Genomic DNA, 25,963 nt, shown 5'->3' with positions numbered 1-25,963 from the left:
TAAAAACAATACTATTGTGAAATATAACTCTTAAATATATTTTAAAATGTAATTTATTCCTGTGATGGCATAGCTGAATTTTCAGCATCATTACTCCAGTCTTCAGTGTCACATGACCATCATTCTAATATTCCGATTTGCTGCTCAAATTTCTTAGAATTAACAATGTTGAAAACAGTTGAGCTGCTTCATATTTGTGTGGAATATTAATATGAAGAGAGATAAACAAGCTGAGATAGTGTTGAATATGTTAGTGGTCTCATCTGAAGAGCTCAGAGCTCTAGCTGTCTAACTCAATATGGTGAAGAGACATCTTACCCTCTTTGAGGAGGTCAGTGATGTCCGCCTGGTACTTATTGCCCACTCTGATCTCTCCCTTATCAGCCAGCAGAGTCTTCTGCTGAGGATCGTACACCAGCGAGTAGAAAAAGGCATCCTGCAAAACCAAGAGACACCCCAATAAAGTCTAGGCTCAAAACTTACTGCACTAAAGTACACAAACGTAAAGCTTGGATTTGCGCTTAACTGTGTCCCAAATGGAACCCTAAACACTCGCGGCCTTCTTCCGAGTTCACACTTTCGTGACGTAGTCGTAGTGCCACTTTGACTGTCGGGTAGAAGTCTGCATCGAGGGCACTTAAATCGGCCGCTTGCGAGCAACCCTTCTAAAACCTAAAATGACAAATGGAACACCCTAGGGACTTGTGGACTTAACGGACATGTGCATGCGGTGGCCATTGTCCACAAGACTGAGAGTGCACATGAAGTGTGCCATCTGGGACAGAGCCCAAGACAACAACGCACACTAAAGAAGCTGATATTACTTCAAGCGAATTCGAATTTCAAACAAAATCAGGCTAAAGCGAAATTCGTTTGGAGTTAATTTCGTAAAATCGGAACAGCTTAAACTATCCGGAAGAGTTCCCTCTGGCTGGTAAACACCTTTGAACTACCATTGCAATTACGTAATTTGTAGGCCTTTAGGGTGGAAATCTTCTCTGGCTCATTTCTTCTGTTCAGTCAGTCGAGATCAGATGCAAGAAAGAACAAACACAGGAGTAGAAATTGAACTTGAAATTCTAACTGAAACAGTCACGGACACTGCGTTTTCAAGTTTGAAAAAAAAAGCTGCTTGCTTAATATATTGTATAAAGCGCTATATAAATAAACATAATGTGACTTTACTGGAGAGCTGAATTGGAGAGCATGTGCAAACATCGCTATGATCAGAAGCTTTCTTAACAGCCGTTTTCTCACCGCTGTCAGTTTTATTGTGTGTTTGTGTAGTTATTGAGAGGAAAGCACGCAGCACATATTTACATATTCTGTAACACTTTATTTTACAGTGTCCTTGTTACAAATGTTACATGTACTTATTGTTACACGTTACATGTAATTACTATAGTAATTACTATAAATTGTGCATAACCTTAACCAAATCCTAATCCTATAATAAGTATATGTAGTTAATTAATATTACTCAGTACTTAAATGTATAATTACCCTGTAACACGGACACCTTAAAATAAAGTGTAACCAAAAAAATCAAATCCTAACCCTATAGTAAGTACATGTTGTTACTTAATATAACTCAGTACTTAGCTGTAACAATGACACCTTAAAATAAAGTGTAACCACATTCATTTAAACACCGCTTACAGAAGTATAAGGTATTTCGAACTTCTTTTGAAAAGGGACTTCACCGTGAATATATAAGGGAATTAAGTGCAGCGCACTTTTAATGCGCTGACGAAGTTAATGTGCATGCATACTCAATTAAAGCATTTTTTTCTCTTTTAATATAAACAAAAACAGACAAATGAACCAGTGAAGGCCAGTGTTTGATATATTAGAGGACTGGCTTTACTCTGTAGAGTCTCCAGTCTCCTCATTACTAAATATGAGGAGGAACATACTGGGTCAACACACTGAATAATTCATTTGGATCGGGACTCAAAACTAGCTCCCATACACACACACACACACACACACACACACACACACACACGTCAGATAAACATTTCCCTCTTGAAGACATACTGTGAACAGAGATACTAAGAGTGAAAAGCAAACACATGCAAACTAAAGATTTTGCACATGCGTACAAACACCTTGGCATAGTGCTGTGACACTCACCTCTCTGTCTAAATAGGACTTGAGGGCTTCCGTCTCATTCAGAAGCGTAACACAGCATTTCCCCCTGAAAACGCAACACATAACAGTTTTAACACTGGCTGGACTGAATCTCACAGTCCCATATGTCGTTAAACTGATCTCAATTACTTTGCGCAGCTCATTAACAGTGCTGATGGACAGAGATTCGTACTATAGTGAAATTGTTGTAACAGTAATCATAACAATCGTAACAATAAACGTTACAATCACACAGTGTCTGTGACTGTTGCCTGGTTGTAGTAAGACAGGTGTATTCATTCACAATAGATTATCTAAATCTCACCGACTGAGCTTGGGGTTAAAAATTATATTTAGGAAGTAATAAAAAAAAAAAAGTGAAATATCAAACAATGTTATTTTCTTTCTGTAAAAGTACACTTCTAAGAGGTTTTAATATGCATAAAGTTTGAAAACTTATAAATAAAAAAACAAAACTGGTCCCCAAGATATTAAGATACAAGAAAAGATGCTCAAGTCAATCATTAAAAAATTTATTTGTACTTTTTTTTTATTAAGTTTGCATGAATTAGCACTCCTGACAGAACCCAATAGACCTATAACACATCAAAGTTAAAAAAGCAAAAGTTAAAACTGGAGCAGTAACATATGCAAGTAAATATGAAAAATGGCACATCTTGGCCTCTTTCCAGCATCGCATCAATAAGAATTATAGCAAAAGGGCCATAAATAGAATTTTAAAAAATTAAATGCTACACTGCAAAAAAAACGTTTTCTTATTCAAATTTGTCTCGTTTTCCAGTAAAAATATCTAAATATCCTTAAAACAATATCAAATAATTCATCAGTAAAATGACAGTTGTTAAGACTTGTCAGACAAATCTGAGTAAACTTAAAAGTAAAAAAGAGTAAACTTGTTTCCCCTATGAAGACCCCTTATTTTTCCCAAATAAATCTATCTTGTTTCAGGAATACTTAGATGTTTATTTTCCTGGAAAACAAGACAAAAATACTGAATATTAAGAAAGGTTTCTTGGCATTGTAGCCAAAGACCTCACATGAGATTTGAGTAAATCCTGCACTTAACATTCATTAGCTATTGTTGTGGTTAATGCCAGTCACATTTTAATAACTTTTAAAGTTAATTATCTCAATTTTTAAATGAAAAGGTTTCCAAGCATAATCCTCTTTTGGTATTCACTGCCAGTATCCTTGTCCATGTTTTTTGGTTCACTGCAAACGTTACAGTAAGGGAGGAGGAAAATGCTAATCAACGTTATTTTAAAATTGAGTCACTCGATTAATCGTTCCAACCCCTGAGAGGCTTGATGCTGGCCATCCACCTCCCATCACCAAACAACAGTGAAGAACCCGTTCATCCAGAAAGGATTAAGGTCAAGCTCGCTCCACCCTTGAGTCTGACTTTCTCCACAAACTCGAAAGAAGATTTACATGTTCGTGAGATCCAAGTCGATCTGAGACAGACGTGACCTGGCCAGTGAGATATGGTGGTTGAAAGCGCAGCCTTCTGCTGACTGGCTGCTTTCCTGAGAACATTGATTACCCAGCAACTTCCAAAATAAAAGTGGGAGTCATGATTCTCATGAAATGGTCCTATTCACATGTATAGATGACTTGATGAAATATACAAGCCCTTGAAGCAAAAACGAGATTGACTCAATCTTCACCTGCTCTCTGCTGGATTCGTACCAATGAAAGAGCAGCGTGAATGAACGAGAGGCTATCACTGTTCTGTGCTGGGGATTCCATCAGGCCAGAACATGAAAAAGACTGAAAGGAGCCGGGATGAGCGCTGACGCTAATGAGAGCGTGTCTAGTTGGCTGCAAGTAAGAACACGTATATCGACAAAGCTTTTTGTAGGTTACCTGATGTGTGTCGCAGGCAGAGACTCCAGCTGTCTAGAGAGGAAGAGCTCTCTGTGTCTCAACTGATGCTTCTGTATCTCTGGGAGATCCACCATTTCGGGGTTCTCCATCTCCTCCTCCATTTCTCCTAAAAGTGAAAAAGTGAAAAAGATAAACATGTCAATCACCTTCACTTGTTCAACCTTAATCAATATTACAAATGTGATTCTGTATGCTGATACTAATCGGCAGATTTCAACATACTGAAAAAATTACAATCAAAGTAGGTATAATATATAGGCACCATAACAGTTTTCAGTATAAAAGCAGCATGTGATTTTAATATTAGCCATAACATGAAAACAATAAATGGCTTTGAAGCAACGGTTCTTCCTTCTCCCTTGTGTCAGTTCCACATACTGGAACATTATTGATTTTCAGATATTCTTGAATGAACTTACACAATATTTACTCAAAACCAATGATCCCACTTCATATTGAGTCTTTAACTACTATGTACTCACATTTAAATTAATCGTTTTAACACAATGCACTTATTGCGTACATTTGTTTTTACATGTATTTCTGTAATAACATCTATAATTACACTATTGACCCTTCTCTTACACCTTAACCCATCCTTAAACCTAACCATACTGACCTGTCCCTTACCTTAGCCGTATCTCACCTCAGAAGAAGCAAAAGTGTTTTGCAATTTTGTTTTGTACTTGTAGAATTTTGTTTTGTACTTGAAGGTTTTTTTTTTTTACTTGGAGGATATTTTTGTCATTGAAGAAATACGTTTCTTTGTATATGTAAAACATACTGTATTTGTTTGATAGGTACGTTTTTTATTTGCAGAACAAAATGCATTAGTTTGCGAGTGATGTTTTGTATTTGCAAACCACACTGAGTTTGTTTGTGAATCGTTAGATGTGAGTAAAACACGTTTTGTGTGTGTGTGAGGTTTTGGCATGATTCTAACTCCATATTGCAGGGTTAAACCTACAACACCTACAAGCACTACAAAGACCCTAATCAGGGAATCAGTCCGTCTTCACAATTCGACTGAAAAGTTGAAACTGAAGTGCGGATGAGTTTGTGATAGCCATTCATCCAACCTAAAACTACATCTTTTAAACACAGACTGATCAAACGCAATGCCTGCAAATGTGAAAATGACTGCGAACGACCAAAAGAGAGCGAGACGAAGCAGACGCCTTCTCTTAATTCAGTTTATGCAAACACATCATCACCCTTCTCTTAAAAAGATTACTAGGTAGGTACAGAGAAAGGAGACATCTCTCTTGACAAACCACACATATATGTGCAGTCTGGAGGCAGAGTGCGGCGGAGAATGATAAGTGGGAGAGAGTCGGATGGGAGGGAGAGAAACCAGTGAGCGTGCTCCAATTCATTTGGAGTTTCATTAGCGAAAGAGAGAGAGAGACAGATGGAGAAACATGGAGATGGAGGAAAAGGCAGAAGAACAAAAAGAATCAAGGGATTTTCAAAAAAAAAAAAAAGATGTTTGTCTAAAATCAATAAGTATTCCCTCCCCTTCCTCACCCTCTCCAGTACACGTATACCACTGCTCTCCACCTGTCACATGCTATCCGGTTTTATTTTGCCATTAAGAAATCTGAAACTACATCGAACACGAGTGAGCGGTCACTTTACAGCGCTGCACATCAGTAACCATTCTATTACAGCTGCGCGTGGAGTATCGACAACCCCTGCTGAGGTGCACGCGGAGCAAGGGATCGAGATGGAGCCTGAAACAAAGAGTAAATGGGAAAAGATGAAGAGAAAAAGAGTGAGCAAAAAAGAGAGAGAGAGAGGAACAGCCCTCTGGCTAAGACCAGCCTGCTGCGCCCTTGAGAGCCGGCGAGAAGAGGAGCTGAACTCAGTAAACTCCATAGTTCTGAGAAAGAAAGAAAAAAAGAGAGAAAGAACCCAATCATCTGGCCCTGCACCCTGCCTATACTCAACAAATTACCTCTCCATTTCACCTGTCTTCACCAATTATCAATTATTGATGAATGAATCTCCTTACCAGGTGGGGGAGGAGGAGGAGAAGAAGAGAGGAATGAAGGGAGGTCGGGTTGAGAATCAAAACCACAAGGCTTCATTTTTGAATGATTTAAGGCATTTAGTTTAGCGGTTCTTGAAAGTCTGCATTCATCTGTTGGTGCGGAAGCATTGCATGCGAGTTATTTGTGTGTACATGCGATAAGCTTTGTTGTGTTCTGATCAAAGGGTAAAAGAGTGCTAGAATGAAGAGAGGTGAAGTTGGGAACCACCAAGAAATCGTTCTTGTTCAGGGCTGCTTAATTTAAAACAAATACTGAATTTAGGACACTGGGTTCTGTTAATGGTTCTTCAATGTCTGGATCCTTGCACTGATGAAGACAGAACTCTGTACTAAAACACTCTGACAGTGTTTCCTGCACCAGCATTCAGCTGTGGCACTGCAGAACTAGTGAATCTACCGCCACAGGAAAAACAAAGTTAACAGTTCACAAGAGGTGTGAATTTGCAGTCTGAAGGGAATCCTGAAAAAAAATATTAAGCGTCCGGCATAACCGTTTTTGACTGACAATGTTGAGAAATGTTTCTTGAGCAGCAAATCAACAAATTTGATTTCTGAAGGATCATGTGACACAAATAATAATCTTGTTAGTAATCAGACTAACACAGACTGAAAAGACCTCAATCAATCCGACTGAGCTTGAACCGAATTAAAATTTTATTGGATTTAAATGGGTGGTGTAGACCTGAAATAATTTGATCAACAGTAAAAAGATTAAGTATGTAAATGCTTGAATCCGACTATTTCCTCAATTGGATTCAAAAATACCTTGTGCAGTGCCATGATGCATATGTTTACATGCGTTTTACGTCATAAAAACATGCATATGATTATTTACGTCTCATGTCTTACAAACTGGTCAGTGGATGAGACTGAATATTTACAAATTTTTGCTAAAAAAAATAATAATGACAAATGTCAGGTCTCTTTTTTAGATGTCATCAAGGCAAAAACGACAGTTATACTCATGGTAGCTCCGATAACATTATTGCAGTGGCTTTCTCTGGTTCTGAAAACGACGACTGGGCACTGCACATGCTCTGAAGTTTTGTTTGACATACATGTAATGCACATTGCAATCCGATTTACATATTCGGTTATATGTTAAGGGTTCATATAAACAGAACGTCCAAAATCTGAAACTGGAATGAATTCATTCCGACTGACGAAAATTACTGCATATAAACATACCAACTGAAGACTGGCGTAATAGCTCCTGAGAATTCAGCTTTGCCATCACAGGACTAAATACTGAAATAGAAAACAGTTATTTTAGTTTGAAATAATTTCACAGTATTACTGTTTTTACAGTTCTGATCAGGTAAAAAGATTTATATAGACCTTATAATTCACATCTCTAGTTTTATTTACAGTCATATCTGGAGGTCAAAGACTATTTTCATTCATTCACCTCTCACGTGCACACACACACTAGATACAATAGGTAATGCCCCCATAACTACGCTCTAAAACCTCCATACAAAAACTTGCGGCCACAAGTATGGACGTTTGCTTCGTATGTCCTACGTGTTCATATAAACCACCATGCACAACCTTTCTGTTGACAAGGACATGAGATGATACGGAGATGAATTCCGGTGTCTTTTTCCAACCGCTGTTTGTTTATTTTGCCCTTCCAGTTCAGGAAGAAATGTAAAACACACAAACACAGCTCACACCGACAGCTGTGACTCAAAGCTGTTGCACTCAGTACCAAGAGGTCGAGCAGAAAGCACAAACAAGTGGAGCGGCTGAGGCCAACGAGTGAGGTGATTCCAGTGAGTAGTTCACAGCAGAGTCAGGTCTCTCTCTCTCTCTCGGCACACATGGCGCCTCGCTGCCTCATGCTCTCAGGGCCCAGCGAGGCGGAGCCAGCATCACAGAGAGCAAAATATTTCATCTGTGAGTCACAGCACCCGCACGCTGCTGACTCCTCCGACGCTGCAGAACTGAAGTTTACACACCAAAAGCTCTGTTGATTTATATCAAGGGTCAAAGAGCACTAGAAACTTTCTACAAGATTTCTACAATCTCTGGAGGAAATAAGAGTCATACTCGCCTGTGCAGAACTGGAAGGAAGGAAGGAAGGAAGGAAGGAAGGAAGGAAGGAAGGAAGGAAGGAAGGAAGGAAGGAAGGAAGTAGAGACGTAAGGAAGGAAGGATGTGGGGACGGAAGGAATGACATAAGAAAGAAAGAACGGATGTAGAGACGGACGGACGGACGGACGGACGGAAGGAAGGAAGTGGGGACGGAAGGAAGGAATGATGTAAGAAAGAAAGAAAGAAAAAAGAAGAGACAAAAGAAAGAAGAAAGAAAGAAAAAAGAAAGAAGGAGGGAAGGAAGGATGTGGGGAAGGAAGGAAGGAAGGAAGGAAGGAAGGAAGGAAGGAAGGAAGGAAGGAAGGAAGGAAGGAAGGAAGGATGGATGTGGGGATGGAAGGAAGGAATGGCGTAAGAAAGAAAGAAAAAAGGAAGGAAGGAAGGATGTGGGGACGGAAGGAAGGAAGGATGTGGGGACGGAAGGAAGGAATGACATAAGAAAGAAAGAAAAAAGAAGAGAAAAGAAAGAAGAAAAAAAGAAAGGAAGGAAGGAAGGAAGGAAGGAAGGAAGGAAGGAAGGAAGGAAGGAAGGAAGGAAGGATGTGGGGACGGAAGGAAGGAAGGATGTAGAGACGCAAGGAAGGAAGGATGTGGGGACGGAAGGAAGGAATGACGTAAGAAAGAAAGAAAAAAGAAGAGACAAAAGAAAGAAGAAAGAAAAAAGAAAGGAAGGAAGGAAGGAAGGAAGGAAGGAAGGAAGGAAGGAAGGAAGGAAGGAAGGATGTGGGGACGGAAGGAAGGAAGGATGTAGAGATGCAAGGAAGGAAGGATGTGGGGACGGAAGGAAGGAAGGATGTGGGGATGGAAGGAAGGAATGACATAAGAAATAACGGATGTAGAGACGGAAGGAAGGAAGGATGTGGGGATGGAAGGAAGGAATGACGTAAGAAAGAAAGAACGGATGTAGAGACATAAGGAAGGAAGGAGGGATGTGGGGACGGAAGGAAGGAAGGATGAAAGAAAGAAAGAAAAAAGAAGAGAAGAAAGAAAAAAGAAAAAAGAAGGAAGGAAGGAAGGATGTGGGGACGGAAGGAAGGAATGATGAAAGAAAGAAAGAAAAAAGAAGAGAAGAAAGAAAGAAGAAAGAAGAAAGAAAAAAGAAAAAAGAAAGAAGAAGAAGGAAGGAAGGAAGGAAGGAAGGAAGGAAGGAAGGATGTGGGGATGGAAGGAAGGAATGACGTAAGAAAGAAAGAAAAAAGGAAGGAAGGAAGGAAGGAAGGAAGGAAGGAAGGAAGGAAGGAAGGAAGGAAGGAAGGAAGGAAGGAAGGAAGGAAGGATGTGGGGATGGAAGGAAGGAATGACGCAAGAAAGAAAGAAAAAAGGAAGGAAGGAAGGAAGGATGTGGGGACGGAAGGAAGGAATGACGTAAGAAAGAAAGAAAAAATAAGAGACAAAAGAAAGAAGAAAGAAAGAAAAAATAAAGAAGGAAGGAAGGAAGGATGAGGGGACGGAAGGAAGGAAGGATGTGGGGATGGAAGGAAGGAATGACGTAAGAAAGAAAGAACGGATGTAGAGACGTAAGGAAGGAAGGAGGGATGTGGGGACGGAAGGAAGGAATGATGAAAGAAAGAAAGAAAAAAGAAGAGAAGAAAGAAAAAAGAAAGAAGAAAGGAAGGAAGGAAGGAAGGAAGGAAGGAAGGAAGGAAGGAAGGAAGGAAGGAAAGAAGGATAATAGTTGGGTCAACTAATCATTTAAAGCACATGGTTAGGTATTTGAACAAACCCGTAACCACAAGTATGTGGAACAGCAAGAGTGATGCTTGTAAGCAGCTCTAATAATGCACAATGGGCCGAGTCGCTGCCTGTAACTTTCATGAAGGCGCATGAGACCTCCTCCAGCCGGCACTGAACTTGTGTCTTCCTCTTTTCATTGGTGCGGCTTTTCCCTCAATCTCCCTCCACTTGGTGACTATTCTTTTTCCTTGCGCTCTTCCACTCATTCTTTAACTCCCTTTCCCTTTTCCAAAGGCAGAGACAGGATGTAGCCCACACCCATGCGGTGAACGACCATTCCTGCCACGCATTTTTCACATATTGCAAATGTCTGAAGGTCCACGGAGAGGCTGCTGGCATTGAGGAGAGGTCCACAACACACACAAGCACACACACAGAAAGAGAGAGAGTTCCTCTTCACTGCATCTGTGTGGTCCACATGAACAAACAGGCTTCATGGTCTCAGAATCAGACTTGTGTGCTGCGGACCAAAGATGAAATCTCTTTTATACACATAAGCACTGTCTAACCCTGTACTTACAAACCCCTCAGATACCCTTCTGCTGATGAATCTCTACAGCAGCCATTTTGGAGGAAGGTTCTGCTCACAGCAGGAACAGATTCTCTTTTAAAAGACAGTTCATTCAAGGTGTTTTAAGGGTTGTCAATCATCTGAACATTACATAATGGACAAGACAATTATCTTGCAGCTTTTTGCCTGCACCTCTAACAAGATTTAAAGGATTAGTTTACTCCGTAATGAAAATTCTCTCATCATTTACTCACCCTCATGTCTATCCAAACCCACAACTTCCTTCCGTGGAACATAAAAGGAGATCTTTTGAAGAATGTCTAGGATGCTCTTTTCCATACAATGTAAGTGAATGGGAACCAGGGATGTAGAGCTCCAAAAAAAGTAACGCACCAAGTCTGACGCTAATGATAATCACGAGATGCAAGAATGACATTTTATGCTGCCTTTTGTCACACTTGGAGTTGACAGCACTGGTTATTCGCTTTATGGAATACTATATGCCATTATTCTATGGAGCAGCAACGACATTCTGCAAAATACCTCCTTATTTGTTCCACGCACACTGTAAAGAATTATTGTTGGTTTAACTTAAAGTCAGTAACCTGGTTGCCTTAAAATTTTGTGTTTATTGAACTTAAAATTTAGTTAAAGGGATAGTTAGCCCAAAAATGAAAATTGTCATCATTTACTCACCCTCATGTTGTTCCAAACCTGTATGAGTTTCTTATTTCTGTTTAACACAAAAGAAGATATGTTGGTAACCAAACCGTTGACGGCAGACGTTGAGTATGTTTTCCCTGCTATGGAAGTCAATGGCTACCGTCAACTGTTTAATTACCACCTTTCTTTAAAAATTCTTCTTTTGTTTTCAACAGACGAAAGAAACGTATACAGGTTGGGAACAACGTATAAGTGAATAAGTGATGACAAAATTAAAAAATTTGGGTGAACTATCCCTTTAATACAATGAAGGAGATTGGTTTAAATCAACAGAAACTCTAAATATTATGTTATCTGAACCACATTAATTATCTAAGCTGATTTGACAAAAGAAAAAAAAGTTGTGATACATCATGAAAATAATTTTTTACAGTGCAAAAATCTGAAACAATGAAGGTGAGGCACTGAAACAGGATTCAATTAAGCCAAAGACACTAATCCAAAAATTAAAGCATTAGAGTTGTTCTTCACAATGAATCTGAATGCTGAAATGACAACAAATGTGTTCAAAAACCTAATATAGATTATAGAGACTCTAGACTGAATCAAAGAAATGTACACTACACACTGCACAGTCAGCACTTTGGTGGTCTTCTGATAATGGGCAGATGTGAAGAAACAAACTCGAGTGTGTGATCAAAATCAGCCTGCTATCAAAATAACTTGCCACACAATGACACACACACACACACACACACACACAGGCTTTTCAATCTGTGTGTGGTAATTAGCCAATAAAGACTTTGTCAACTTTCTTGTGCTGTCATCTATTAGACCTCATTGTGAAAATAATATGTAATTAATTAACACAGAATTTAAATTATGTTAATACATTTGACCAGATTTGAATGAATTTTTTTAAACTTCAAATTAAAAGACAAAATTGTCTCCGTTTAACAAAGTTTCTGCTCTTACGTCTCAGATTCTTATTTAAACTGACATAACGAGACACCATTCAAACAATAATATCATAGCTTAACATGTCTGATCCAATCAAATCTAAATGGATGAAATCAAGCGCCACCTACATTATTTCCCAATGAATATTCTGTTTTACTAAACATAATTCAAATGAGTGTGAATGGCGAATTGTGTTTTAAAGAAGTAAACGTATCGCTCAATATGAGATGTCTGAAACTAAACAGGCTCATTTCTAGAGCAATTTTTAAAAAAATATTAGGAACGATCATGTGGGATAAACAGACATTTTTATTTTAGCTCTGTATGATAACAGCCACCAGGTGGATGTCTTCGAAAAGAAATTCAGGTTTGGTGAGCTGATTGTGGGTGGCCATTGTGGACTGCAAACAAACTGGAAGACAGCTGCCGAGGAAGCATTAGGTGCACTCCCAATTCAAATACTCCAGAAAGTAAGCAGCAGAATTATTTAGCCTAATAAGGTACATAATTTTGGCCAAAAATCACATTTGATGTAACAAGGTTCCATTTCAGTTAGGATGCATCCTTAAAAGGTGGCTGTCTATGTAGGTAGTAGACAGCAAGGCACAAACCAAAACTGAGCAAATTATTCTTTTAAAAAGTTAAATGCTAATTGCTGTCAATTTAAAACAAAAGAAAAAAGACAAAAGCATCCATCTACCGTTTAGAGAAATGGGTTCAAAGGGTAAATTGTTTTCCAAATAACAATAAAACCTCAAGGAACAAACTTACTCCTAACTAAGTGCTTTCCAAAGTCAAATCTATTTTTATGAACGGTCAGCTCAAAGCATTGTGGGTAAAGCAGTCTCTCACAGCTACTCACGTGCATGCTTATCCGCGAGGGTGATGAGCGTTGTGGAGATGTCTCTGCGTCGGTAAAAACACACCACTTTGGCCTCCACGTTCCCATTCGCCGTCTGCAAACGGAAACAGTTGTCACAGCAACAGCCTCTAGACTAATCAGCTGCCTTGGGGAAGCCTTGATATGCAAACTGAGGACTAAATCATAACCGTGACCTAAACACCTCTGCACTTCCTGGTTGATTTGAGAGGGTCTTGTGATGGAGAGAAGGTGAGGAGGGCAGAAGGGGGAGCAGTGTGATGTTAGAGGAGAAGGCTTGAAAGTGTGAGCACGGTGAGAACAAAAAAAAAAAAAGTCTGAAAACTGTAGCTTTGAGATTTGTCAGTCATTTAGGTGTGGGTTTTTCCGTGCGCACACTGCAAAACTGAAGCTTGTCAACCTGCATATATTTAAAGAAATTGTTCATCCAAAATTTTTAATTCTTTCATCATTTACTCATCATGCTGTTACATACAAACCTGTATGAATTCCTTCTTTTGGAACACAAAAGCGATGAAAGTGAATGAGTACTGGGGCTGTCAAGCTTTGAAAAAAGACAAAAAGCACCAGAAAAGAATCATAAAATTGGTCCATATGACTCTAAGGAGTATATTCTTCAGAGTATTTCGAGACCATACAATAGGTTTGCGAGATCAACATTTTTGACATGGACTCTGATTTAGTTAGTGCGGTAAATTAACAAACCGAATCAGTTGAATTAGTGAATCAGTCATTCAGGGTTAGGCTTAAACCTATGATTCAGATTTAAAAGGACTGGATAGCTTAAAAAGAGTCAACTCAAAAGAACGATGTCTTCCTGAATCAGAAATTGCTCACCAAAGCAAATTATTTTGTCATGCTTCTCACATAAATCTATCATATGTCTTCCAGTCTTATTTTACTATCATAGTATTTTTTTTTCATATTTTGAATTAGCTTTTAATTTAATATTTTCTGATTTCATTTTAATTCAAGCAATTTTATTGTGCTTTTGTCGTCATTTCAATTTAGCTTGTATTCACTTTTTATCTGTATTTTAGTTATTTTGGTACTTCAACTCACTAGAAGAATGCTGCAACTTGGCTACAATCCTACAATCTTTTTGTTGCAGACTTAAAGCATTAAAGGGTGACAAGCTTCAGTTTCATGGTGTTGGATTGGCTTTAGCAACACGCACATTCGTTTGTCACTCACCTTGTTGAGTTCCTCTATTCGCCTGATCAGCAGTGGGTTACTGGAGGAGTTTTCGAAATAAACATAATCTGTGAGGAGAGAAAGAAACAAGCGTTAGTGTTAACACACCTCCAGTCTGTCAGCGACAGGCAGCATCTCCTGTCACGCTCACACACCTGCTGAGGCTTACCGGACTGTTTCAGAGACTAAACAGAGCATTCTCCGTCGGGCTACATGACAGGAGCGCTGCTGCGTTTGGCCGGTTCCCCAACAACGGCACTTGAAAACAAATGCGTTGACGCTGTGAAAAGCCATGGCGTTTGTAACTCAACCTCATGTATAACCTTCAGTGCCCACTTTTGACTGGCACCAAACGACATGCCAGTATCAGGACTGTCACGGGCAAAACAGGCCATTAAACACAAACAAGTTAGACATGACGCTCATTTTGATGCCCTACATCAATTAATTTGAACCTACATTAAAAAATGCAATTCAAACACACAGCTCTTCTATAATTAGCATGTTTTTGATTTGTGAATTTAAAAAAATAATTCAAACTCAAATTCATCAAACCACAAGATCGCTTTATATGATGAACAGATTTAATTTAGGCTTTTATTCACATATAAACATTCATCAACTGTCAGTGGAGGAACAGAAATCTTTCAGATTTCATTTACAGATCTTCATTTGTGTTTCGAAGATGAACGAAAAGCTTACAGGTCTGGAACGACATGAGGACGAGCAAATAATGACATTTTTTTCTTTTTTGGGTGAAAAATTGTCACTTTAAGACAGAAAACAGAACAGGAAATATCATAGAGAGAACCCCTGTGGACTCTCATGACAGTGTCAAGGTCAAGAACACAACACTTTTGATACGAAGCAAGTAGTATAAAGTAGTATATATAAAGTAGTATAACGCCATGTAAAACAACAACATTTATTAATAAATAATTTACCTTGAAAAATTAAAAAATTTAAATATTTACACATTCACGTATTCAGGGCATAAGGGACATACTGTACTTTCTACTTGAATAACATGAGGAGTCATTAAAATTAAATGAATTAAATTAAAACTTTTCTTAAAAATGGTACAGCATTTTTGGATGAAATGCTATATAAAAACATAATTTCTAAGAACTTAGCACATGATAAAAATTATTTTATCATAGCCTCACTTTTATGTCATTGACCCTCCTACCGATTCTCTCAGTCTCTCTTGTGTCAACCCTCCTTTCTGGATGTGTTTGTGTTTCTGTGCGTGTGCTGTTGGCCTTGCTCCAGGGCGTGTGGGCTCTGTGGAGGCTTAGGACTCTGCGGGACGTCCCCCGCAGGCCTCAGGCTTGGTGGGGTGCCTGGTCTTAACCCTGTGTGTGCCAGGACCTCTGGCAAATTACACCCCGCATACGGCAGACGGCATAAATACACACACACACACGCTACAACAGTAATCCCATGGTTTCGGGGGGTGGCGGGACCAGAACACCAAGTCTGGCAAAAACACGTTTGCAAACTCAGTGTTTGGAAACACAGCCATGTGAGACGACACTTCCTGTTTCATAGAGAAGTCTGTTTACCCATATATCAGAATGGTTGAATTTGCTGAGAATTTAAACGACAAAAAACAAGTGGAACTAAACTTCAGGAATGAAGGTTGAGAATTACAAACTTTGATCTTGAAAGAATACACTAAAATAAAACTGTGAAAAAGTTTTTTTTTTACAGATTTTTTATGTTCTATATGAAAAGAGAAAATCGCTTACTGCACCTCTGATGCTGTATTATGTGGAGCAGGATTTTAGACCAATGACATTTTATGGTGGGTGGGCTGCCCAGCTCAATGCCAAAGAAAAAGACACCAAGCAACCACTCGTTGTGGTCACAGCTGATTAGATTGAAACGTAGATTTAAATGTAATAGATAGCTTTTATCACTTGTCACTTTATACAGTCAGGCCTGGAGAGAGCACAGTGCTGGCCCTTCATATGTCCTGTTGAAAAAATTCTGTTTATGGCAACATTGGCTATAAAGAGACAGGAAGCGACTTTGGTTCTTGATGACCTAATATGTTGTCTTGGAAAAACTGGGAGGTTCCTGTATGCTCCTGTTTGTTGGTTTTTCTTCCACCAAGAAGTGTGTGCTGGCTGGTCTCTAGCATTTTACTCAGACTTTCAGACAGATGTTACAGCATACACAGTGGTCTACTACAACTGAAAATAAACGAACACAAACACAGAACACCAGAGATTTAGATGTGATATTTTCTATGTACTGTTTAGGATTTTTAAAGCATATTGAAACTATATACACACACAATCAAATTTACAGCTTTTGCACTTCTCTATTAAAAAGGGGTCATCATATTTGGGGTCCTTGGCAACAGTTAAGATGAGATGCACACTTTCAACTTAAAACAAGAACGCATTCTTGCATTCAAAACAGCTAAGCGTAGTACAGCAAAACTGAGAGTTCAATTTTTTTAAAGATGCAAAACACAAGCAATTTATAAATAAAGCGGATTGAATAGTAAAATGAGTTGTTAATCTTACGAATGTCATTTGCTGCCTAAAGTGTACAGCTTAAAGACCCCTTGTGGTTTATTTAATGTTTATATGCATATGTGGTGTTTTTAAGAAGCTTTAAGACAAACCATGTGCAAATTCATCAGTCAACACCATTGATGAGTATTTTCTCCTTAAAACTGCAGTGGGAAAAAAAAAGTGGTTTGAAATCACCGGTGTTTCTTACATCCCAAACTACCCTGTAACCAATCACGTCAACGTGCGGAAGGGCTTTAGCATATCATTAACTGTGAAGCAGGGGAGTCTCAAGAGAAGCCAGGTTATGTCGCTAGATTTTTCTATTGATATAAAAAATCGGGTACATTTAGCAAATTAGCGGGTGAATTATGTATATTATGATGTTATGATGAACTGCATGCCTTTCTCCACTGACGATCTAAGTTGTTCAAAGCGTTTCTAAGGATGCTGATTGTCAGAAGGCACCTGCCTGACTCTGAGATGGCGAACGGGAACAATTCATGTAACATTAGCAACACATTATTAACTGTTTGATAACGTAGTCAAGCCAAAGGCTAATCATAGTAATTACCATTATGAGTCCGACACTGTAGAGAGCGATACATAAAGCGCATTTCCATTCTGATACATTGACTTGTAGACGAGCTTGTGTGAGTGAGTGGAGGCGGGGCTCATTCATGGTTCCGAATATACTAAATGAAGCAAAGGTGTAGAGTTACATTCAAGCTATTTTAAGGCATGAATACATTTTCTTTCACTGGGAAAAAAACATTTAAATATGCCATTTAGGTGATCAAAGTTAAGTTTTAATGGATACAATTATTGACTACATGGGGACTTGTGCGTAACGTTTTGGGATCTCAAGAACCTTGGAACCTAAAAACATTGATTGTGGATCAAAAGAGGTTGCGAATCCCTGACATACACAGTCATGAATCTTCCACTCCATCTGAGACTCATTCAGCCATGTGCGTTTGACCGTATCTATCAGTGTGTATGTGTAAGACTAGGGCCGCACCTCTTTGCTGCTTATTTAACGAGTATAAGTTCTACCAGAGGCCTCCCAGACCAAAGCAAAACACAACATGGAGTCAGAGCCACGGAGAACGAAGAGGAGCATAGAGAAGACCAGGATGCATCACTGCTGTCTCTCTCAGCTTCTGACAACCCTCCTGCCATCTCTGCCTGCCTGTGCCCACAGCAAATGCTGTGCCCCCATCCCCCCACCAATCAGCAAGCGACACAGCCTGTGACATCACAGTGCAGTCAAATTTCCTGTGATCCAATCCGTGCATGTTGTCGAGCCTTACTGAGACTGAGGGTGAAGGAAAGACAGACAGAAAGAGAGTGAGGGAGAGAGTTAAGTATAGGGAGTGAAGTTGAGTGAAGAGAGACAGACAAAGAGCGAGAGATACAACGAACAAGCCAACATTTAAAAAAAGAGATACAAAAAAAGTTTAAAGGACAAACTAGGGATGAACATTTTGTAAAATGTAAAATATATAAACTTCTCGACTTCATTAAATCGACAGGCCCACATGCAATCAGGCTGGACTTCAGGAAGTGTAGGCTGCCCTGAGCTCAACTCAGAGGAAGAGGTCTCCGTGACCCAGCCGCTGCAGGAGACCCCAGCCTGCACAGGTCCTCGGAGGGTACAGAGGCCATTCAATCCCTGTCTTAGGACAATCAGACCCGGACCCACGAGAAATCCGTTACTATGGCAATGCCAGTTAATTCAAGCTTATGCACCAAACACATACAGAGCATTAGTGCAGATCTTAGGTTATTCTTGCTCTCTGCCTCCGGCTCAGGGATTCGAGTTATACAACACCTTCTCCAACCAAGTGCGTGTCTTACAACCTAAAAACCAGTGGTGGGCCGGAACGCACCAGACACTCAAGTTAAACCCGCTTGTTTCAAAGCAGGAACTATAAATCTGAGAAGCTCTCAGATTTCATCAAAAAGATCTTCATTTGTGTTCCGATGATGAACGAAAGTCCTACAGGTTTGGAACGACATGAGTAAATGATGACAGAATTTTCATTTTTGGGTGAAGTATCCCTTTAAAGCTGATGTTTGGAGGGTTTTTTTATGTTTTTGAAAGAAGTCTCTTATGCTCACCAAGGCTGCATGCATTTGATCACATAAAAACAGTAATATTTTAAATAACTTTTATGATTTAAAATGTTATTTATTCCTGTGAGGGCAAACCTGAATTTTCTGCATCATTATTCCAGTCTTCAGTGTCACATGAGCCTTCAGAAATCATTCTAATATGATGATTTGGTGCTTAAGATGCAGTCCTTATTTTTATTAATGTAAAAATAGCTGTGCTGCTTTCTTGTGGAAAATGTGATACATTTTTTTCAGGATTCTTTGATGAATAGAAAGTTTAAAAGAACAGCATTTATTTTAAAATATTTAGTAACATTATGAATGCATTTACTTTTACTAATTTAATCCATCCTTGCAGAATAAAGGTATTTCTTATTTCAAAAAGAATTTTACTGACCCAAAATTTTGAACTGTAGTCTTTATTTATACACTTTCTATTTTTTTTTTCCATTCATAAATTCTAAAAAAAATATTTTTAGCTATAGATTTCTGTAGTGATGTTTCGGTTTATGTCTCTGTGGTCTTTCAGACGAGACTATTCTAAATGAAAGAGAACGAGGCGTTGTGTGTGAAATTGCAGGGTCTGTAATTGTGCCACCTTCATTTACACAAAGATCCTGACACAATGTCCACTATGTGACAAGCATTCAGTAGCAAGACATTTTTCTGTCCACACTGAAAGCAAAAAAGCAGCATGAAGTGTCTAATATTTGATGTTTAGTCAACATCAAACGGCATTCATTCTCTACCATTCACTTTCACTGAATAGGGATATTCAAAGAGAAATAAAATGCTTTATTTTGATACTTTATTTTATTCATAGGTCATTTGTTGGATTGAAAAACTGGTCTTCCACTCCACAATAAAGCCAGACATGAATGGACGTGAAACACAGCCGGCATCAATTTTTGAGGATTTTTGACTGGAACATCAAGTTGGAAGGTCATTACAAGTTACAAGATACAAGATACAAGTATCCCAATGTTTCAATGTGGAGTTTCAATATTGACATAGCCTTTATTACTTTTACTGGGATTGGTAACACTTTATTTTAAGGTGACATAGTTAAACATTACTACATGTACTTACTATAGTAATAACAGTGAATTATGCATAATTACAAGTAACTAAACCAAACCCAAACCAAACCCTAACCGTAACTCTATAGTAAGTACATGTAGTTAATTAATATTACTTAGTACTTATTTGATTAAGTACAATGTGACTACGTCATCTTAAAATAAACTGTAACTCTGGGATTAAAGGGGTGGTTGATTATGATTCACTTTTCTAACTTTAGTTAGTGTGTAATGTTGCTGTTTGAGTATAAACAACGTCTGCAAAGTTACATCGCTCAAAGTTCAAAGCAAAGGAAGATATTTGCTTTTAAAGAAATCGTTTAAGGACTACAACAAACGGCTGGTAGGGACTACACGACATTCCTCCTGGGTTAGTGACATCACTAACCCTAAAATTTACATAAACCCCGCCCCCGGAACACACAGTCCATGTTAAGAAGAGTAAGATTTGTTGTAGCAGAGCACATTTATGAGTCTGCTCAAGCTGTCGCATCCGTCAATGCAATACAGTACAACACAAATGCAATAGCATGTCACTCTATAGGCATCTTACAACCGTTCCCAAACGAGCGATTTTATAGATTATCATGACAGAATATGCTAATTGAAAATAGTTAACTCCACATCAGCAACATAAATTCATCAAATAACCATTCAGAAACGTCCTGTTGCATTCTACATGTTGTCACTTCTTCTTGAGTCTCTCCATCATTGTCTTACTCCAGTTTAAACATAAAAGGCAGAACAATTTGTGACATTTTAGTGCTTGTCTGCATGAGGTAATCGGAGCTGCTAACACAAGCTCTTGAAGCTCCGCCCTCTGTGCCGGGAGCAGCAGCTCATTTGCATTTAAAGGGACACGCACAAAACTACGTGTTTTTACTGAGCCTCAAAAATAGACAATTTTAACATGCTGTAAAAAAATTATCTGTGGGGTATTTTGAGCTAAAACTTCACATACTATTTTACATATTGTAAAAAGGGGCATTATACCACCCCTTTAAACTACAGCAAGGCTTGAATTTCCTAATAATAGCCTAAATAGCTATTTGGAAATTAGTTAACAAAAACCCCCCCAAAAAAATTCTGACAATGACCAAAATGGAAACCACAGGAGCATTTTATTTAATTGGAATAACATGCACTGCAATCATGCACAATAAGTTTAGGAATGTGCAGTAGAAAGTAAATGAGACCAATTTTGACTGGCATGATTTGGAACAATTAGATATCACACTGTTGGCTGAACATCCCAGTGCGATGAGTCAAAAATAGAGAGCTAAAATGTATTGTTTGTCATCACAGTCTTTAGGAAAAAAACGACATAATATTGAGCTTGGTAAGGTCATGGAGTAAGACACGTGTGCAAACAGTCACGGCACAATAAGCATAATGAGCAATGAATAAAAAAACGCCAGAATAGGTTCGCCAAGAACGCAGCATCTGCTTGCAGGCATTTTTAGTGCAAATGGATCAAGGGTCAAATCAATTTTTAAAAATCAATACAATTTAAACACTTTATCATAAAATAAAGCTACAGCAAAAGTAATGGCAGAAACTAGTTAGCTAATCCTCTGAGCATTTTTCTCAGAAACAACGCCATTCCACTCCTCTCATTAAAGAATCTCTGCCAGCTGAGGAACTATTGAATAAATGATAATGTTGCTGTTTTAACTGTCAATCACACAACTGTACTAGAGAGATAACTGCTCCTGTGGAGGTGCTTCAGGACTCTGCAGCGCTCAGAGCAGCCTGGACTGATGCTTTGCTCGGCAAAGACAACTTGCAGTGTCTGCATCATTACCTGTATTTAAATATTACAGAACTACAATCCCTGTTGTCTTGCTTTGTATACTCTAGAACAGGGGTTCCCAAACCTTTTCATTCTAGGACCCACCTAGACAAGTATAATCAATCTCAAGACCCACTTGCACTGGTGCTACCAACTTTCTCAGTTGGTCGCACCAGCATGATTTGGTCGCACCTTTTCTTTTTTTTGCTACATGCCATGGGATTAATCAATGCATGCTGATGGTCTTAATCTGCATACCCTATAGTTTTGCATTGATGTAAAAAGACTGACAGTGACAAGACCTCATGTTAGCAAAATATTTTAAACTTTTAACTCTTAAAAAAAACAAAAAAAAACATGTTCTTTAATGTTTGATTATAATTTTACCATCTTCACATAGGGATGGGAAATGATAAGATTTTATCAAGAATAATAATGCCACTGACGATTCTGATTATCGATCCGATTCTTTAACGATTCTCTTATCGATTCTTGATAGCACTGTGTGGAAAAATGTAGTCATATGCTTTTCAAAAAAAACAAGGGGTTTTTATTTATTTTAAAGCTTAAGCTTGAGTAAGCAAACTGTACTTTTAATGTAATTTATGTAATAAATAGAACCTTATTGTAAAGTGTTACTGATTATACACCGATTCAGACGATTCAGTTCACTGTTGGAAAGATCAGTTGTTTTAACCTTTCATTAAAATGAATCGTTCAAGGGAGTCATTATTTCGCGAATTGGACGTGTGCGCGTTGTGTGATTATCCCAGCAGTTAGGACATGGACATCCAAGATTTCTGTCAACACAGAAAACATTTCATCACTGGATAGTTTTTTTCGTTTAATTAAAGTGTTGTTTTATGTCAGCTGAATGTCTGGGACGCTTTTCAGAGAAGATAAGGCAACAACTTATTTAGCACAAGTCACACCCAGCCCAGCGGTAATTAAGGAAAAAAAATCTCAGAATGCTCCACATGAAACTTTGGTCTTCCGACCTTTTACCACCGTGTCGATTTATTTTGATTAATATGTGCGAGGGAGGGCGAGCAAGACAGCGCTTAGTTTGGAGACGGTTTGGAGTCTCTCTCTCTGCTCGTTCTTTCAGTTAAACATGTATTGTGACTCTGTCACAAGCGCAGTAGTTCATCTACATTACTCACCGATCAAAAAAGACTTTGGCGGGACAAAATTTCACTTTGGCGGGTGCTAAAACTCACTTAAGAGTCGTTTGGTCATTAATCGGACTGGTTTTGTTTCACTCATCATAACGTAAATTTAGCTGCAGCTAAGTGCCTTTGTGCGACCCACCTTTTCTCACTGTGTGACCCACAAGTGGGTCGCGACCCACAGTTTGAAAACCACTGCTCCAGAATACTAAATGGCCCAGGAAGAATATGGGAACTTTTTTCTCTCCATCTTCTGCTGTGATTCTAAGGTGAGATCAGAAGAATTCTGTGGAATGGATTATCAATATACATTCATATTAGCAATTAGCATCAGTTATGAGTAGAACCTTCTGGATGACGAGCATGTCTAATTCTACTGAAATCTCTTGAGCTTTAAGGGTCATTGATAAGTCCCCACTATAAAGAAAAGGAAAGTAGTTTAAAATGTGCCATATTCTTACAAATGTAATTCTTGAATTAATGTTGGTTTAATAGATTTATTTTTAAAATCAATCATTAAAGAATCATTCTATAGTTGTCATGTGGTGTAACCATCAAGTAAAAAATAACATGCTTTACTTACACCTTGAATACAAGTGAATGTAAACATTTACACATCATAATAATAATAAATTACATATCACAATAAATTATAAATGGATTAATAATTCATAAATATTAGATTTTTGGGGAAGTCAAAACCATATGACATTTTACAACCTGTAGGAGATCCAGACTCCACAAACACCCATAAGACTGATTTTGTATATTACCTTATATTTTAAGAGCCTATGATATCACTTCCTGTTTTATTTTTCTGCATGTTGGTTGGGCCACATGACTTTGATTTGTCAGGCAATATTAAAGCGCACATATGCAATTTTAAAGGTTCCTAATTTTGTTTTACAAGTCTCCTACAACAGGTTTACATGCATCCAACCAAGGTCATCAATAAAATGAAAAGAAAATTCATAATACACATTGCACATCACCTAATTTCTCAAAGAGTCTGAAATTGGTTCATTTGAAGATTTAGTCTCTCTAATCCCTCCTTTCCATGAGCCTACTCTGCTCTGATTGGTCAGACGACCCAATCAGTTGTGACTGATCTACCGAGAAAGAAAGAAAAAAAACGCCTATCCCCATATCTGAATTTCAGCTCCCGAGGTTTCGTCAGCGCTTGATCAGTGTTTCGAAGAGGAACGATGCCGTCTGTTTGTCTGTATCAATTCCAATGCAAGTCCTTTTGAAGTGCATGCAAAGTGGATTTCCAGCGTTGAAAATAGCATTTTCTCAATATGTCAACAACAGGAACCAAACTCTTCCAGACCTCAGCTGCAATTACAGTATACAAAGTAGACGTTGTTCAGGGCAGCCAATGAAGACCATAGGCTGGCATTATGCAAATGTGTTACATTATTACGTAGGTATGTACGTAGGAAGATAGACAGGAATTGCTGAAAACTAATTTTGGCAGTTTAGAATCAATTCTTTCTTTTTGGAGACAATAACTTTATTTGCCATGCACTTCAATCTTAGTTGAACTAAGATTAAACTAAACTACTTAAGTTCTTTTCAAGAATTTAATGATTTTAATGAGGTTCTTATCCTCATTATGATATCAGAACATCTGTATCACCCTAACATTCTGATCTCCAAAAATTATCAATAACTTTTAATTCATTCAGTCATTGCATTAATTAATTGCATTTTTCTGATTTTTTTTTATAAATTACCAGAAATGCCATCACAAGGAGTGTCACGTCATAGACCCTTATGCAAAGTTCTGCAGGCACAGATTCCTGGCCAGTGATTTACAGAAGACTCTACTAGGCTCACTTCAGCACAAACAAAATGTTAAAGCAGCTGCATTTTCCCCAAGATGGATGGAGAACAAAATGCTTTTTCAAAATGTACCACGTAAGAGGATCCGGCTATTGTATTTGTACCAGACAGAAAAGTATGAAATTTGCTTGCTTTGTGGTATCATACATCATTTACTCCCAAGACCAACTGCAGGGCAAACACCCGCACAGACCAGACACATATTAGAGATAGCGGACGCCTGGTAAAGCTTCCCAAATACCATATATCTCTGCTCACTGTATCCATTGGTTTACGTTTCTCATTCATGGCTCCCAACTCAAACCTGACCCATCCCGAAGATAGCCAAGTTCAACGCCACCAATCGCAATGTGATTCATTCAATTTCCATCATTTCTCTGGCTGTTCATGGTGGTCTGTTTTGAATTTTTTTTCCCTCTGATTTTCTTGGCACATTTATTCTACGCTGGAGTCTAGGAGAAGCCTCCCTTCTGGGAGAAGAAAAGAGAGCCAGAGAAAAGCCGTTAGCTCAATGAGAGAGAATTCAGGCCGACTACCTTCTCCATCAAGTGTGAGGGAGGACAAAGGAGGAAGAGAACGCTGAGGCATTGTTTCTCCCTCACAGGGCATTGTTTTAACCATTATGGCTCCACTTCCAAATTCAATACCCCAAAATCCACTCAAAGGAAAACGATGATTGTATTGGAGCTATCAGGAGAATCGCGAAGAAGGTATCTGGGGGTGCTTTAATGAGATCCAAATGACAGTTATGGCACATTTCAGCAATTAGTACGGCTGCGCTAAGTGTATAGGGTGCACAGCAGAGGGCTGAACATGGAGGTGTAAAATTTTGCAAAACTGGCTTCATTCCAGTCTGAGGTTGGTCAATGTGCTTCGTTTGGTCCACTAGACCGATGAGAGAAAAAGAGAAATGGAGAGAGTGCAGATGTCGTCGATCAGTCGTATCAGGTGATGCAGTAGCCAGCGGTATGGAGGCCCTTGGAGACTCTCTGCTGGATGAAGCGCCTGGGGCCATTTTCAGCCTCAGCAGCCAAAGATGTTGCAAACACTGGGAGGAGCGTGTAACAGAGTAACAGATATTTTTGCAATGATCTTAAAGTGCTGAACGAACGCATTCACAAACCTGTGATTCATCTCCGTACAGGACATCCAGTGAGAGCAGCGACTGTTCAGAATCTGCTAACTGTATACTGAGTATTGCAGATCCAATAGGATCTATTGCAGATCTATCTAAATTGCAGGTCTAAATACTATGTGAAAATCGTATGCATTATTCCACCCTTTCAAAAAGTGGTAGACTTA

At 38.7% G+C, this 25,963-nt stretch overlaps 1 protein-coding gene across 4 annotated transcripts in view; it reads right to left on the bottom strand.

Moving 5' to 3' along the window:
• The window catches only part of mta1 (metastasis associated 1), a 44,996-nt gene that overhangs the window by 16,629 nt on the left and 2,404 nt on the right, over positions 1-25,963 (bottom strand). For 2 of the 4 annotated variants that reach the window (XM_084097246.1, XM_084097247.1), the window contains exons 2-7: positions 14,134-14,201; positions 12,922-13,015; positions 7,283-7,342; positions 4,021-4,147; positions 2,137-2,200; positions 319-436 (exon numbers count right to left, since the gene is read on the bottom strand). In XM_084097246.1, the coding sequence (XP_083953372.1) occupies positions 319-436; positions 2,137-2,200; positions 4,021-4,147; positions 7,283-7,342; positions 12,922-13,015; positions 14,134-14,201 (531 nt within the window). The remainder of the gene's footprint in view (positions 1-318; positions 437-2,136; positions 2,201-4,020; positions 4,148-7,282; positions 7,343-12,921; positions 13,016-14,133; positions 14,202-25,963) is intronic. The other 2 variants (XM_084097248.1, XM_084097249.1) reach the window with 1 other exon arrangement.

The sequence above is a fragment of the Abramis brama genome (assembly GCF_963993115.1).
Source record: "Abramis brama genome assembly, chromosome: 21".
Classification (NCBI taxonomy): domain Eukaryota; kingdom Metazoa; phylum Chordata; class Actinopteri; order Cypriniformes; family Leuciscidae; genus Abramis; species Abramis brama.
Note: the sequence above shows the minus strand (reverse complement) of the source record. Positions and strands in the feature narration are given on the sequence as shown.